The 16,121-nt window shown below is 51.0% G+C and overlaps 1 protein-coding gene across 10 annotated transcripts in view; it reads left to right on the top strand.

The window, feature by feature from the left end:
- The window catches only part of ZNF496 (zinc finger protein 496), a 37,162-nt gene extending 24,171 nt beyond the window's left edge, over positions 1–12,991 (top strand). For 7 of the 10 annotated variants that reach the window (XM_045056521.1, XM_045056528.1, XM_045056535.1 and 4 more), the window contains 4 exons: positions 2,268–2,400; positions 3,027–3,134; positions 4,122–4,235; positions 9,785–12,991. In XM_045056521.1, the coding sequence (XP_044912456.1) occupies positions 2,268–2,400; positions 3,027–3,134; positions 4,122–4,235; positions 9,785–10,521 (1,092 nt within the window). In that variant the 3' untranslated portion in view covers positions 10,522–12,991. The remainder of the gene's footprint in view (positions 1–2,267; positions 2,401–3,026; positions 3,135–4,121; positions 4,236–9,784) is intronic. The other 3 variants (XM_045056524.1, XM_045056534.1, XM_045056537.1) reach the window with 1 other exon arrangement.
- Positions 12,992–16,121: the final 3,130 nt, after the last annotated feature.

The following is a 16,121-nucleotide window of genomic DNA, read 5'->3' on the forward strand; positions in this document are numbered from 1 at the left end:
GAACAAAAGAATCCTCGCGCAATTCTCCCAAACAGTGTGTTCCATGTTGTTTCACACACATTTTTGCATATATCTCTGAGGATTCCTTAGGAAAATTTCCCAGAAGTAGAATGGGTGTGCTTCTGTTAGCATTCTCCCAAATGTCCAGAAACATGCATTTCTGCTAAGCATGTATGAGGACCCATTTTCCTACACCCTCCGGGACCCAGAGGAGCATAACACTTATAATCTTTTTAATCAGATTTAACCTTTGCTTGGGCAAAAAAAAAAACAAGAAGTAATTGTAAACCTACGACTGTTAAATTTCACTTATATTCCTGATGATTGACCTTTAAAGAGTTTATGGGGCACCTGCATGGTTCAGTCGGTTGAGCATCCGACTCTTGATTTCGGCTCAGGTAATGATCTCATGGTTCATGGGTTCAAGCCCCACATTGGGCTCCATGCTGATGGTGCAGAGCCTGCTTGGGATTCTGTCTCCCTCTCTCTGTGCCCCTTCCCTGCTCATGCTGTCGCTCTCTCAGAAATGTGTGGATAAACATTAAAAAATTAATAATGAAAGAAATACTATGAATTCTTTTTCATGTTTTTAATGTTTTATTTATTTTTGAGAGAGAGTGAGTATGAGCAGGGGAGGGGTAGAGAGAGAGGGAGACACAGAATCTGAAGCAGGCTCTAGGCTCTGAGCTGCCAGCACAGAGCCTGATGCAGGGCTCAAACTCACAGACCGTGAGATCATGACCTAAGCTGAAACCAAGAGTCGGGTGCTTAACCGACTGAACCACCCATGTGCCCCCAAAATGAACAATGTTTACATGACATTTATTGTTACCATCCATTTGTCTTGTAACATTCACAGGAAACTTGAAACCCTCACTTCATGCTTCAGCTGGCAGAGATCTTGTAGTTCCATTTTGCAGAGGATATCTTCATTTATTTATTTTTTTAATGTTTATTGTATTTATATTTGAGAGGGAGAGAGAGTGCAAACGGGGGAGGAGCAGAGAGAGAAGGAGACACAGACTCTGAAGCAGGCTCCAGGTTCTGACCTCTCAGCACAGAGCCCAGCATGGTGCTCGAACCCACAAACTGCGAGATCATGACCTGAGCTGCAGTCGGACGCCTAACCGACTAAGCCCCCAGGGGCCCTTCTTTATTGTTATGGTATCCTGGTATTATATGCATATGCTATCACTTTTTTTTTTTTTCAACGTTTATTTATTTTTGGGACAGAGAGAGACAGAGCATGAACGGGGGAGGGGCAGAGAGAGAAGGAGACACCGAATGGGAAACAGGCTCCAGACTCTGAGCCATCACCCCAGAGCCTGACACGGGGCTCGAACTCACGGACCGCAAGATCGTGACCTGGCTGAAGTCGGACGCTTAACCGACTGTGCCACCCAGGCACCCCTGCTATCACTTTTTAAATTAAAAATTGCCATGGTTCATGACTCAAAGTATAAGAAAAGTCTCTTTGTCAGGACACCTGGCTGGCTCAGTCGGTGGATCATCCAACACTTGATCTCAGCGTCCTGAGTTCAAGCCCCACCTTGGGTGTGGAGCCTACGTAATTTAAAAAGACAGTAATAATTTTTTTTAAAAAAAAAGAAAGAAGGCAAAGTCTCCATGTAGCACTAACCATAGGCCCCTCTATAGCAGCAGGCAGCGTTCCAGACTTCTGGACACTTGGCACGTGGGGACCATCTAGACCACCTTCCACATGGGTGCTTTTTCCATGGGTGAATCCCTTAGAGGGATTCCTTCTTGGTACAGACAGGCCCTCGTTCCTCCTCACCGGTGTGTGATGTTCCTGCTGGGAAGTAGCTTAGTTCTGTGACACTGGGCACAGATGTCGGATTCTTTCACTGTCACCTGGAATCATTAATGTTGCAGTGAACAAGCTTGTACTTTGCACATATGCAGCGTAAACTCTAAAAATGCAATGTCTGCATTGGTGATTCAGTTGGACACCCCCCATGTACCCACCTCGGAGCTGAGGGTGTCAGGCTGCCCCAGCACTGACAAGGAAGCCAGTGAATGATCCGTGGCCATCCTGTCCCCGAGAGGCATCTGCCATTGGGATTATGCTGAACCTGATCCGTGTGAGGTCATCTCAGGCTACAGCTGGGGCAGCCTCTCTGCCTTCCCTTCCATGGGGCTCATGCGGCTGGGGTCTCGAGGGGCTCTGCCCTTCATCCCAGCTTGCTTTCCCCTGGTTCAGAGCTTCCCTGGACTCAGGCATCCTCGTTGTCCCCCTGTGGTTTCAGAACCGGGTTTCTCCTTTCAAGGATATGATTTTCTGCTTCTCCCAAGAGGACTGGTCCCTTCTAGACCCTGCGCAGACGGGCTTCTATGGAGAGTTCATCATCGGGGAGGACTGTGGGGTCTCGCTGCCTCCAAGTAAGACTTACCCCCTCTCTCCTGAGGCCAGAGACTGGGGGGGCCGGCATCTGATTGCTTTTCACCCCCAGACCTCATGGGCACTTTGCAGATTGACCATCACCCACCCTCTGTCTGCCACATGTAGATCAGGCTTGCCTGGCTGTTTCATACAAAACCAAATGCAACATGTTTCCTGTGCGTCTGGTTTTCTGCCATTTTTTTTTTTAGCGTTTGTTTATTTTTGAGAGAGCAAGAGAGACTGAGCTTGAGTGGGGGAGGGGCAGAGAGAGAGGGAGACACACAAAGCAGGCTCCAGGCTCTGAGCTGTCAGCACATGGCCCAATGCGGGGTTCCAACTCACAAGCCGTGAGATCATGACCTGAGCCACGCAGGCACCCTGGTTTTCTGTCATTCTTCTATGGCTCTCTTCACGTCTGATTTCCTGACAGCCCCAAAGGATATGCGCTCATCCCAAAGCTCTTCCTTTCATGTGCTCCTTGTCCTGCCCCCTCCCTGCATGCCCCATGGCCCCTCATGGCCCCTGCGGGTGCATCTGCCCTGGTGCAGAGGTCCCCCCCCTCCATCTGGCCTGGGCTCCTGTGCAGACACCTCAGTGACAACTGTGTCCTCCTCTCCATGAACAGGTGACCCGGGCACCCAGCTGCATCTCTCCCAGGGAGAGGAGAATGAGCCCCGGGTTCCAGAGTTGCAGGACCTGCAAGGGAAGGACGTGCCCCAGGTTTCTTACTTGGGTGAGTGATGGTTGCAGAGCTGGGGGGAGTTTGCTGCTGGCCAGGGCAGGCCAGCCTCTCCAGCCTCCCTCTGCAGCCCAGTGTCCCTCCCCCTCCCCCCCATCCCACACTCTGTCTTGCTGGAACATGCCTGGCCTCTTCCCTGACTCTTCCAGAAACACTGTGAGGTTTCAGTTCTGTTGGGTGTGGGGATCACTCTGCCCTCAGCCAGAGCCCAGGGTGTGACAGAAGTCTTTCTTCTCACTGTAAGCAGTGCTGGTTTGTGCCGAACAGGTGCCCCCCTGCCCCCAGCTCCCACATGTGAGGTCAGGTACTCTCCAGAAGTGAGGCCAGGGAGGAGGAGGAGGAGGCCATAGCTTCTCCTGGCCAGGCACCAGGCATAGCACCTCTGGATGCCTGGCCAGTCTGGTTTATGTGAGGAAACCAAGGCACAGAGAGGTGCTGGGGCTGAGTGGACAGCAGCACAGCTCAGCAGCATTTTCCCACAACCTCCCTGCCCTGGGGCAGTCCATGTCACCAGAACTCCGTGCCCTGATGCCATGAGATGTCCACCCCTTCAGGGAGACACGCTTTGCACAGTATGGGCAGCAGCTCCACACCTCGGCCCCTCTGGGACCTGAAGCTGGCAAATCAGACCAGGCTGTGGCTCACCACCCCCAGCTGGGACGAGGTGCAGACTCTCCGGCACATGGAGGCGGCGGCCCCTGTGCTCCCTCTGCCCCGGCTGGGTCTGTATCCATGGGTGCAGGGCCCCGTGCTGAAGCCTGCACAAACCCCACCACAGAGTGGCGGTGAGCACAGGGATGCCCTCAGGACCAGACGGCATCCACATCCACACGGATTCTGTCTGGTGTCAGAGCCCATGTTCCTGCTGCTGGCCATTCTGCCTTACCAAGCGGCTGCCCAGGGCTGCTCCCAGATCACAGCAGGGCATATGTGAGGCTGGCAACTGCAGGGCAAATCAGTTTCTCCATTTTCTTTGGAAAGACTTCCCAGGTCTCCAGCCATTCCAGGTGGAAGAGAGAAGGAAACGGGATGAGCTGCAGGTGCCCGAGTTCCAGACCTGCCAGCAGACGGCACTCACCCAGAGCACCTGCCCAGGTAAAGGGGGTGGGGAGAGTGGGGGGCAGTGTGCAGTGTGTATGCGAGCAACAATGTACATGGTAGGGGGTGTAGCATGGTGTGTGCTGGTGTGTAGTGTGGTGCGCGTCTACCTGCCTGTGTGCTGTGTGGTGGGGTCCGTGTGTGTGTGCCTGTGCACTTGGTGTCCGGTGTGAGGCATGCGAAAGTGCACGCGTGTGTGGTGTCCAGTGTGGTGCGTGTGTGCGGCTGGGAGGTACGGTGGGGTCAGGAACTGGACTCTTCGGGACCCTGCCAGCTGCAGCTGCTTGGGCTGGTTCTGTTCTGCCTGGATCCCTCAGGTTTGGAGAACCTCCCTTCCTTGCCCTCCCTCTGCGGGTTGAAGCAGGGCTGTGATGTAGGGTCAGAGTCCCTGATCTGAGTCCGGGAATTAAGACCAGGTCTGGGATGGCCGAGTTGAGGGGCCCTCTGGACAAGGAGGCAGAGCCTCACAGGAGTGGCCAGCATGCACTCTGAGCTGTGATGGTGAAAGTCACCACCTGCAGAAGCAAGGACTAAAATACAGCCAGCCTTATTGGTCTCGGGGTTCAGACCTCCTTCCAAACACCAGAGCCAAGCTCTGGTTCTCCCTGGAGCCCACTGGGTCATGGAGATTTCCCTCAGTTAGGAAGACGGGCTAACGCATGATCTCTTTGACCCGTGGTGGCATTTGGAGGCAAGACTTGCGTGGGATTGTGGTATTTCCATGCAGCTTCATGCAGGGCCCACAGTCATTTATGTGTGTGTTTGTGTAAATCTGTGTGCTGAGGGTGATCATTCATGCAGGCTTCAGCAATACCCCCAGAGGCATGTTGGGTCCTTGCTGGCACCTCCCTGCCCACAGTGTGTCTCACCCCCACCGGCGTCATTTCACAAGGGGGACGGATGTTCACCAACATGGAGTGCTCTCACCTCCACTCCCCTTCCTGGGTCCTGACACAGAGTCTCTTCTGAAATGGCACAAGCCAAGGTTGCCGTCTGAAATTGGGGAAGTGCTGGATTCCCAGGAACAGGCACTGGTTTTGTTTTGGTGGCCCATGCTGTGTGACATCAGGGGAGGGGTCTGTACCTGCACAGCCATGCCCACGCAAGATGCTACGGGCCCATCCATTCGTGCCAATCACCAGTGCATCTCAGTGCTGCACAGAGATGGAACGTGTCTTTTCGCTTCCCACATTTCCTCTGTGAGTCGACTAGTTAATATTCGTTCATCCTTGTTTTTGTTGGCTTTTCCCTGTTCACATTTGGTGAGCTCTGTTTAGGGCCCAAGTGCAGCACCACTGTAAGTTCTCAACGAGATTGTGTGCACTGGGTCCTTCTGGCACCTTCCAAGATGCATACTGTCTTAGCACAGGCTGATTCTGCAAGACAGTGTAGATGGGGCAGCTTAGACGAAAGGGATTTATTTCTCACAGTCTGGAGGTGGGGAGAGTCTGAGATGGTAGTGCTAGCACATCCTGTAAGTAGTTAGGACTCTTCCTGGCTCGTAAACACTTGCCTTCTCCCTGTGTGCTCTTGGAAGGAGACAGCATGGATCTGTCCTGTCTCTTCCTCTTCTTGTAAGGGCTCTCATCCCAACACAAGGGTCCCAACACCAGTAGGTCCCACTGTCGAAACCTAGCCACCACCACCCCCCACCCCCCACAAAGGCCGCACTGCCTAACGCAGGCTCGAACGTATGAGTACTGGGGGAGACAGATATTTAGCCCATAAGAGGTACTGTGATGTCTCTGTTGTGCATCTGGGGCACGTGGTCCGAGTCAGGGGCCCAGGAACACCCTGCACTGCAGATATGAAGCCATGTGGTCAGATGCACAACATCTGGGCTATACCCTTCACATTACCAAGCTGGTGTTCTCTGAGAGAATTTCATAGAAACTCAACATTAAGGGCCTCTTACATATATCCACACGATTCTTCCCACTTTTTTTAAACTTTCTAGGTCTTTCAGCCTATAATTCTTGTTCTGCATTTTAAAAATGTAAATTTATTCATCATCTCCTGTTTGGTTTTTTGTCTTGTAAGTAAGCCTCCTCACTCTAACATTCTAAGAATATATTTTTTATAATGCCTTTATTTTTTTTTATTTACTTTCAGTCCACGCTGCCCCTCAGCCCCTCTGGCTCTTGGGGGTCTGTTCATTTCCAGTGCACAGAGTGCTCTTCAGGACACGTCAGCTGCGAGCCAAGGCATGTGCCTCTGCTCCCGGCTCACACGCCGGTCTGGCCGTTTCCTGCCTGCAGCACAGCCTGGCCACAGCTCTCCTGAAACCCAGGGCTGCTTTCTCCCTCTGCTTTAAATTTTTCACCTGCCAAACAGGCGTAATCATCATAGTTGCCAGGTGGGGTTACTATGGTTCTTTTTCTTTTTTTTAATGTTTATTTATTTATTTTGAGAGACAGAGAATCCCAAGCAGGCTCCACAGTCAGCACAGAGCCCAGCATGGGGCTTGAACCCACAAACCATGAGATCATGACCTGAGCTGAATTCAAGAGTCTGGACACCTAAAGGACTGAGCCCCCCCCCCCCCCCCAGGTGCCCTCAGATGGACTCGTTGTTGAGGATTAAATAGTTCATGTAAAAGCACGTAGATAGATCAGTAATTCTTGCCTGTTACCCCACCGTTACCCTACTACTCAGTTCAGCGCCCCTGCGTCCACCCCCACATACCTTGTTACTCATCAGTGCTGAGCCAAGAGCTCCCTCTTAACTCTCTTCCTGCTGCTCTGGGCACACCTCGGAGTCTCATGTTACCTACTAGGGATTCTTCACGTTGTTGTATTGATGACACACAACAGCATTACTGTTGATTTCTTCCTCCCTCTTCAGAAGCTCCACGTCTATTTTTGTTAACTTTCTGATCTGAGTGGATGTCCTCCCATGTGCATTCTATTAGTCTCGGAGGGCTGCGATACCAAAATACCACAGACCGGGAGGCTCAAACAAGGGTGGATTTTCTCAGAATTCTGGAGGCTGCATGGCTAGGATGAAGGTGGCCGCATGGTGGGCTTCTGAGCCCCCCTCCCCCTTCTTGGCTTGTGGATGGCAGTCTCCTCCCTGTGTCTTCTCGCAATCCATCTCTGAGTGTCTGTGCCCCAATCTTCTTACAAGGACACCTGGTGGAGCAGGTCCTGCCCTAATGACCTCATTTTAACTTAATTCCCTCTTGAAATGCCTTATTTCCAAATATGCTCATATTCGGAGGTACTGGGGTTAGGACTTGGATCTATGGATTTTTAAGGGGCTGCAGTTCAGCTCATTCCACCCTCGTGTCCTACAAAGTCGTGTTCTCTTCCCATGCAAAGTGTATTCACCCTCTCTGGACATCCCTTAATCTCTTCCAGCACCAGCTCTGCATCCGTAACCTTATCTGAATGTCCTGTAGATCAGGTAGAGGTGAGACCCAAGGCACATCCTCTCTGGCTGTGAATCTGTGAAACCACACGTCCAGTGCTGTACTTCTCAAAGTGCAGTGCTCAGGCTGGCACAGGATAGACCTTTTCATCCCAAAAGGGGAAAATTGGGAAGAAGAAAGGTTCCCAAGCAAGTTTGAGGCCCAGTAGGGCAAATTCCATTAGAACTTAAGGCTTGGGGCGCCTGGGTGGCTCAGTTGGTTAAGGGTCCGACTTCGGCTCAAATCATGATCTCGTGGTTCATGAGTTTGAGCCCCACACCGGGCTCTGTATCGACAGCTCAGAGCCTGGAGCCTGCTTCAGATTCTGTGCCTCCTGCTGTCTGCCCCTCCACTGCTTGCACTCTGTCTCTCTCTCAAAAATAAACATTAAAAATTTTTTAAAAAAAGAAAGTTTGGGGCACCTGGGTGGCTCAGTGTGTTAAACGTCTGACACTTTATATTGGCTCGGGTCGTGATCTCATGGTCATGAGTTTGAGCACCAAGTTGGGTTCTGTGCTGACTCAGCACAGAATCCTCTTGGGATTCTGTCTCTCTCCCTCCCTGTCTCTCTCTCTCTCTCTCTCTCTCTCTCTCTCTCTGCCCCTCCCCTGCTCATGTGCACACTCATTCATTCTCTCTCTCTCAAAAATAAATAAACTTGAACTTAAAGCTTGGGATCAATCTCTGGCCAGCACTCTGATCGCCCTTGGGCCCCAGGCTGCTGTAGCATCCTGTCTACCTGGGGACGGCCATTGGAGCCAGCCCTCTTTCATCAAGGCCAACTCCCATGTGTCTCCAGATAGCTCTGCTGGACTACTCTGTGGAATCCCAGAAGTCTGACGGCCTTCCTAAGGTCTCTTGCTTTTTAGTCTGAGTTGGCCGCGTCCCTGCTCACAGTGCAGTTCACAGGCGTTCAGGTCACCAGACCAGAGGGTCCTCCGCAGCTCTTTCCTGGATTGCCTCCCCTCCATGGGTTACACCCAGAATCCCTTTACCAAATGGTTATCCGGCCACTTGGGCATTCTCTCCAGAGCATACTTTGTAATTTTTTCAGTGTGGATAAAAGTGGGAATTTTCCAGGTTCTCAAGTCTTTATTCCCCAGTCTCATGTTGTGCTGTGTCCCCTTACCCTAGTCCCCTTAGGAACAAGTGCTTCATGGCCCTGCTGCTGCCTGGTGTCTGCCCCATGCTCTGTGGCTTCTGGGTACTCCTGCCCTGCTTCTGTATCTCCAGCTCCACCCACCCTCAGGTTCCCTAACCTCACAGAATGCTCCTTCCTCCAGAGACTAAATCCAGAATCAGCATGTTTCTGCTAACATCTCAATTCCTGCTAAGACCTCAAGGGGGTCTCGCAGCACTCCCCGCCCCCCCGCCTCAGTCCCACATCTCACACAGTTAGGAAACAGACCAGATGGGGAGCTGCGTGGTGGGCCTGGGGCTACGACTTCACCCCACTCCCCACCCATCTTCCAACATCACAGACTCAGGATTCATGGAGTCTGCCCGCTGCAGTCTAGAGTATAAAGTATAGAGCAGCTCTACCCATCACCACTGGGGGCAGCTGGCAGGCGTCAGAGGTGACACTGAGGGAAAGCTGACCTGGGTGTAGGGTACTGTTGAACAGCCCTGAGGTCAGCACAACGAGCCTGACTCCCCTTCAACCCTGAGCCCAGAGTGTGTCACCCAAGTTTGTGCATATATATAATTTGGCAAATAATACATCAGTGACTTATATCCAGGAACAAACAGGGCTGTTCATGTCACAAGTGCCACAGAGCCCCTGGAGCTTGTCAGTGCTCAGCACATGGTAGCTGGTACCTTCCTGGCACTGCCTTCCTAGAATATGGTGTCTTTCTCTTTCCTGACAGCTTTAACGTGCCCTATGACATTAGGTAAGTGGTGTTAACTGATGTGTAAATGGCCAAGACTTCACACTGACAAATACAAAGTCCTTAGAGCTTGTAGGGTTCTCTGCCTAGAAAAGGAGGAAGGAAAGGATTGTGTGATGGGGCCTTAAGGGAACAGGACAGGGAAGGGGAAGAGAATCCACTCTGAACCTCCCTGGCGAGCCTTTGCAGGGGCAGGGCTGTGGCATGGGCAGCAGCACTGAATGAACTTCCGCGTGGCTTCCCTGTAGCCGGAGGGGACGTGCTGACCCCCGAGAACGGCCTGGACGAGGAGGTGACCATCGAGATCGTCCTGTCCAGCTCTGGAGACGAGGACTCCCAGCTCGGCCCTTACTGCACTGATGAGCCTCGGGGCCCCGCCGAGAAGCCGCGCAGCCTCCCCGCCTCCCACCGCAGCGGCGCAGAGCCTGGGGACGAGGTGCAGACGTCATCCAAAAAGTCCTACATCTGCCCCAACTGCGGGAAGATCTTCCGCTGGAGGGTCAACTTCATCCGGCACCTGCGCAGCCGCAGGGAGCAGAAGCCGCACGAGTGCTCGGTGTGCGGGGAGCTGTTCAGCGACAGCGAGGACCTGGACGGGCACCTGGAGAGCCACGAGGCGCAGAAGCCCTACCGCTGCGGCGCCTGCGGGAAGAGCTTCCGCCTCAACTCGCACCTGCTGTCTCACAGGCGGATACACCTGCCGACGGGTGGACTGGAGCCGGTGCCAAAGACCGAGCCGAACGCGGCGGGGGCCGTGGGCGGGGGCCCGGGCGGCATGCTAGCCTTCCAGTGCTGCGACTGCGGGCGGGCGTTCCAGCGGCCAGAGCACCTGGCGCGGCACCGCAGCAGCGCGCACCTGCGGGGCACGGCGCAGCCCTTCCAGTGCCGCTACTGCGTCAAGAGCTTCTCTCAGAACTGCGACCTGCTTCGCCACCAGCGCCTGCACTTGAAGCGCCGCTCCAAGCAGGCCCTCAACTCCTACTGAGGCGGCCCGGCCTGGCCCCTCCCGCGGTGCACCTGCCCGGGACAGAAGCTCCGTCCTCCCACCCTTCGCTCTCAGGTAGAAATGAGATAGTGGCCGACTGAGCATGTGCTCTGTCTCGGCCGTGCCAAAAAGCAGGGAGGGCGCGTCTCCACCAGCTGTGACTCTTCATCTCTGCAGGTCCTAGAGAACCGTCCCTCCAGAGCTTCCCTGGCAGGGAGGGATGGGACCACCCCCCGGGGTCTGGCCCTTGCCAGCCAGTGTCAAGTACACTCCCTTCCCCTGTACTGAGGTCTGGGGGTACCTGCACTGCTGTCCGGCAGCAAAAAGTTTGGGGTGTGCTGATGGGCTGAGGGTGGCAATAAGGCAGGGTGCGTCCTGTGGGCCTGTGACCACAGGGCCAAACACCAGGCCGCATCCTGTCATCAGAAGGCTGAGTCTCCATCACCTCTTGGCCCATAGAAACAACCCACTGCTATCAGGCAGCCCTTTTCAGGCTCAAACCGTGCTGGGGGGCTTTATAGCTCCTGCAGAAGGGAAACTCCTACCCTTTTATTTGTGATGGTGTCTGCTTATTAGGGAACAGGAGCTTATCTAAGGCAAAGCCCCATTTTAAACTGTAGCACACCCACCCCTAAATGCTGTTTCTTTGTACCCTTGAAGGGTCTTCATAGGTGGTTTTGGGTGGACGTGCAGTCCATCGAGTCCAGGAAGGGGGGGCTCAGCCCCCAGTGAGGGTGTCCTGTTGTGTTTGTCTGGGTGAGCTGAGCCGGGAAACCAGAACCTCACGTGAAGTCATGCTCATGCTCTGCGTATGTGACTTAGTGTGCTGGTTGTGGTCGTTTGCAAGGGCTCCTGCAGAAACCAGATGCCTTAAACAACAAAGGCATCATCTCAGTTCTGAAGGCACAAGTCCAAGATCAGGGTGGCCCCTCCCAGGGGAGGGTCTATTTCATGCGTCGCCTGTCGCCTGTTGCCTGTCACCTGCCCCCGCACCCCAGGGCTTGCTGGCAATTGTTGGTACTGCATGGCTTCCAGAAGCATCACCCCAGCTCTGCTGTATTCTCACATGGTGCTCTGTGTGTGTGTCTGTCCCTTTCTGGAAGGAATGCATTCATATCTAAGGTCTGCCCGTCCTACTCCCGTAGACTCCCATCTTAACTAATTACACCTGCCGTGGCCTCAGTTCCAAAGAAGGTCACACTCCAGTGTGCCAGGGTTAGAGTTGTGGGGGTTGGGGACACAGTTCAGCCCACAATACCACATGGTCATGTAATGCTCTCATCCCCAATCCACACAAGGACCAATACAAACACTGTAGCTAGCTCTTCCTTCAACCAGAAGCACGATTCAGACCCAAGCTGCTGCTTTCAGGGTGGGGTGTCCTCTGCACAAGAGCCTTCAAAGTTTGTAGCCTGGCATTCTGGATGGGGAGTGGAATCTCAGGCATGGATGGCTGTGGTCTTAATGCTTCTGGGAGAACTGACCATGTCCACTAGGCCCAGTGACGAGAAGGCCTGGGGACTGGTGAGCAGCTGTGGCCAGTTGTAAAAGCCAGTGACCGGTCAGGTGTTCTGTATTATCTATACACCTGCCAGTGTCTCCTGTCATCCACTTCATTGTCCTGTCAAGACACCACTCCCCCAGACCCAATGAGAGAGTCCCAAGGTCCTATAGTTAAATGATGGCTGTGCCTGTGTAAGGGCAGCTTCATACCCAGGAACAGTAAGTGTCATAAAACCATTTGGTCCTACTCTCAGTAATAAATAAACTATTGGGGCTCTTTGTTTCAGAAGAATTTGCCTCTTGTATCAATCTGCCAGGAAACGGGGAAAATAAATCCCCCCAGATCTTTTAAGGCTAATAAGAAAGTGGAAAATTCCAAATAGAAGCCAGACGCTGTGCACATTTGTCTCGTCCAGCTGTGCTTTTGCCCAAAGGTCCATTGGTGAGTGTATTAACCCACCCACTTAAGACACGTCTACAAGGAGCATTGCTTCACTTACCTGGTGTATTTTATGTGTGAAATCTGATTGTAAGTAAGGAACAAGTGGAATGTAACAGAACTGAAACCTAAAGAGAGGCTGTGTGTTTCTTGAGTATCAATCAGACATCGTGAGGCAGCCTCCGATTCCCTGACCCAAAGCTGACCAAGGCGCCCAGCAAACCAGGAGTTGACATTGCTCCTGGGAACCGTCATGGGTGATGTAGCTCAAATCCCAGGTTCATCTGTGCAGAAGAAGCCAGGGCTGCCTGCATTGCGGAAAGCTGCAGGTAATAGGAGGGCTGGCCCACTTGGTTCCTCCCTCCCTCTGTGGGCACTGGGCAGGCAGGTGAGGGGTCTCTACCTGGCCATGGAGGTTCAGGAGATGAGACTTCTCGTCTGAGAAGCATCTGCCCTCTCTGTTCCTCTGATCCCTTGGCATTGTTCCCACAAACTGAACAGGTGCATAATAAAAACTCACTGAATTAATATTCGTGTTAGACTTTTAATTTTAGTTAAAAAAGTAAAATGCACAGCTGAGAGAGATGGTCAGTCAACAGGCCAGAACAGTAGGGCTTCAGGTATAATGATCTTGAAAATGTTCCTTCTGGACATCAGACATCCCTGTGTGAAACCTTTATGTCTCAGATAGTTTCTGTCACCTGATCTGAGCCTTCTCTGGAAGAGAAAGGAAGTCACTCTCTCTACACCACGGGTAAGTTGCACTCCTGGTTACACCATAGCTATTTCACTGAACTTTGGCCATTTTTTAGTGCATCCTTTGTCTCCTGAACTCTTGCCATTCCTAAGTCATGCTATAACACTGATGGGAGAGAAGGCGCAAGTCCACACCTGTCTTGGACTTGGACGTTGGTCCAAGTTGCTCTTCTTCCCTGAGATGGTTTCCTTCCTCCACCAAAAGCAGAATTTGCACCATGCACAAGCTCTTCTGTTTGCAGTGTAATGTAGGGGATTGGACGACTCCCAATCCTATCAGGCCCAGGCACATTGTCTTTTGGCAACAAACGTTGATCCTGTTTTGTCTTAAAAGTGATGGTCCGGCCCACTGGTGCTCCTTGCATCAAGACTACATGTTAAGACGTGCTCAAGAAGGCAGGCTGGCCAGGAAAGGAGCACTGGGGAATCTTCGTGATGCCACATTGCACAAAGCTCTCTACCAAGTGGCAGAGTCACAGGAAAGGTAGGAGATTCAGGGAGAGTCTGAGATTCTCTAGCACCTCATTCTGAAGCAGATCAGGTACAGAAGCTTTTAAGACATGAAATAAGTTAGGCCAAAGTTCATCTATTTGACTCAGTTTCCTATTCCCAGGCAACAGGTCTTCCAACACATTTTCAAGTCACAGTTTATCCACAAAACTCTTGGAAATGAGACCTTCAGCATATCCCCAAGCACAGGAACACATTATTAAAAGTCTCAAGGGATAGAAATAGTAGGAAGGAGATAAAAAAGGAGTTTGCCTCATGGAGAGCCAGCAAGTAGAGCATTAGAATGTGAGACTCGTAAACGCCCTGGTCAGGGTTCTGATAGCAAGACCCCAGTGGCTGATATAATGCAGGACCATTTGGGCCAGTGGCCACATCTGAATGCTCTTCCTGGGACTCCCTGTACCTAAAGTAGCCACAAGATTCACCCTCACTAACCAGCTAGGCTCCATAGGTTTCCTTTTTTTTTTTTTTAAAGCTTTTATTTAAATTTGTTAGATAACATAGTGTAATATTAGTTTCAGGTGTAGAATTTACTGATTCAATACTTATATACAACACCTGGTGCTTACCACAAGTGCTCTCCTTAATTCCCATCCCCTATTTAAGCTATCTCCCACCTGCCTCCCATCTGGTAACCATCAAGTTGCTCTCCATTGTTAAGAGTCTGTTTCTTGGTTTGCCTCTCTTTTTTCCATGTTTATTTTGTTTCTTAAGTTCCACATAAGAGTGAAATCATATGGTACTTTTCTCTGACTGACTTATTTTGCTTAGTATAATACTCTAGCTCCATCCACATTGTTGCAAATGGCAAGGTTTTCTTTTATGGATGAGTAATAATCCATGTATATATATACACACATCTTTATCCCGGCATTTGGGTTCTTTCCATACTTTGGCTATTGTCGATAGCACTGCTATAAACATTGGGCATGTGTCCCTTCGAATCAGCATTTTTGTATCCTTTGGGTAAATATCTAGCAGTGCAATTGCTGGATGTTAGGGTAGCTCTATTTTTAACTTTTTGGGGAAATTCCATACTGTTTTCTAGAGTGGCTGTGCCAGTTTACATTCCCACCAGCAGTGCAAGAGGGTTCCCCTTTCTGTGCATCCTTGCCAACACCTATTTCTTGAGTTGTTAATTTTGAGGCTCCATAGGTTTCACTGTTAGGAGTGAAATCCCAAGTTAGAGTAAGTAGTCTTGGGAGAAAGAACGGTCATTCAGGATTCCTGAGAATCTGGTATAAGCAAGATAACAACAAACTGCATATAAAATGGGGTTAAAACCTGGCCCCAGGTGTTAAATATATGATGGGGATCAAGGTTGCACTTGTGATGAGCACCAGGTGTTGTATGAAATGCTGAATCACTATATTGTAGATCTGAAACTAATATTACACTGTATGTTAACCAACTGAAATTAAAATAAAAACTTAAAAACAAAACATGGCCCCATGTAAGAGAAAACACTGGGAAACTGTATGGGGATGAAAGGGCTCAGTTTCGTCCCTCAAAAAGATATGTCCATGTCCTAACCCCCAGAACCTGTGAACATGACCTGTTTAGAAAAAGGGTCTTTGCTGATGTAATGAAGTTAAAAATTTTGAGAATAGATGATCCTGAATTACGTGTGTGGGCCTGAAATCCAAAAAGTGTTCTTAAGAGACGCAGCAGGGGGGACACATGGGAGAACGCTATATCAGGCACAGGCAGAGATCGAGTGAGAAGCCACAAGCCGAGGAAAGTCTCAAGCCAATAGAAGCTGGAAGATGCAAGAAATGATCAGACCCTAGAGCCTTCAACACCTTGATTTCAGACTTCTGGCCTCCAGAACTGTGAGAGGACACATTCTGGATGTTTTAAGCCACCCAGTTTGTGATAATTTGTTGTGACATCCATGGGTTACACCAGCTTCTGGTGGCTCCAGGTATCCCTTGGCTTGTGACTGCATCAGCCCAAATTCTGTCTTGTCAAGGCCTCTTCTTCACATCTTCTGCTCTTATAAACTCTCATTGGAATTAGGACCAACCCAGGTAATCCTTGAGGGTCTCATGTCAAAAACCTTAATTTAATTAGTCTGCAAAGACCGCTTTCTCCAAACAAGGTGACATTCACAAGTTTCAGGGAACAGATCATCGAGGGGTCCCCATTCAACTCATTATGGTGATTACTGAGAATCTGATTCTTTCAAGTGAGGATTAAAATCAAAACCAGCCAGTTAATTGATAATGCCCTACGTCTTGGGCAAATTAAAACTGCCCTTGACCGTCTGGTTTTCCACAGTAAAGAGATGCTCCCCCAGGAAATGATTCTCTTCAGTCAAGAGTCTGGAGTGTTAAACCTGAAGGAAATGCGATGAGTTACCCAAAACCCTCCTCGGCAGGTGGGGGCCATT

This window comes from Felis catus, chromosome A1, assembly GCF_018350175.1.
Source record: "Felis catus isolate Fca126 chromosome A1, F.catus_Fca126_mat1.0, whole genome shotgun sequence".
NCBI lineage: Eukaryota > Metazoa > Chordata > Mammalia > Carnivora > Felidae > Felis > Felis catus.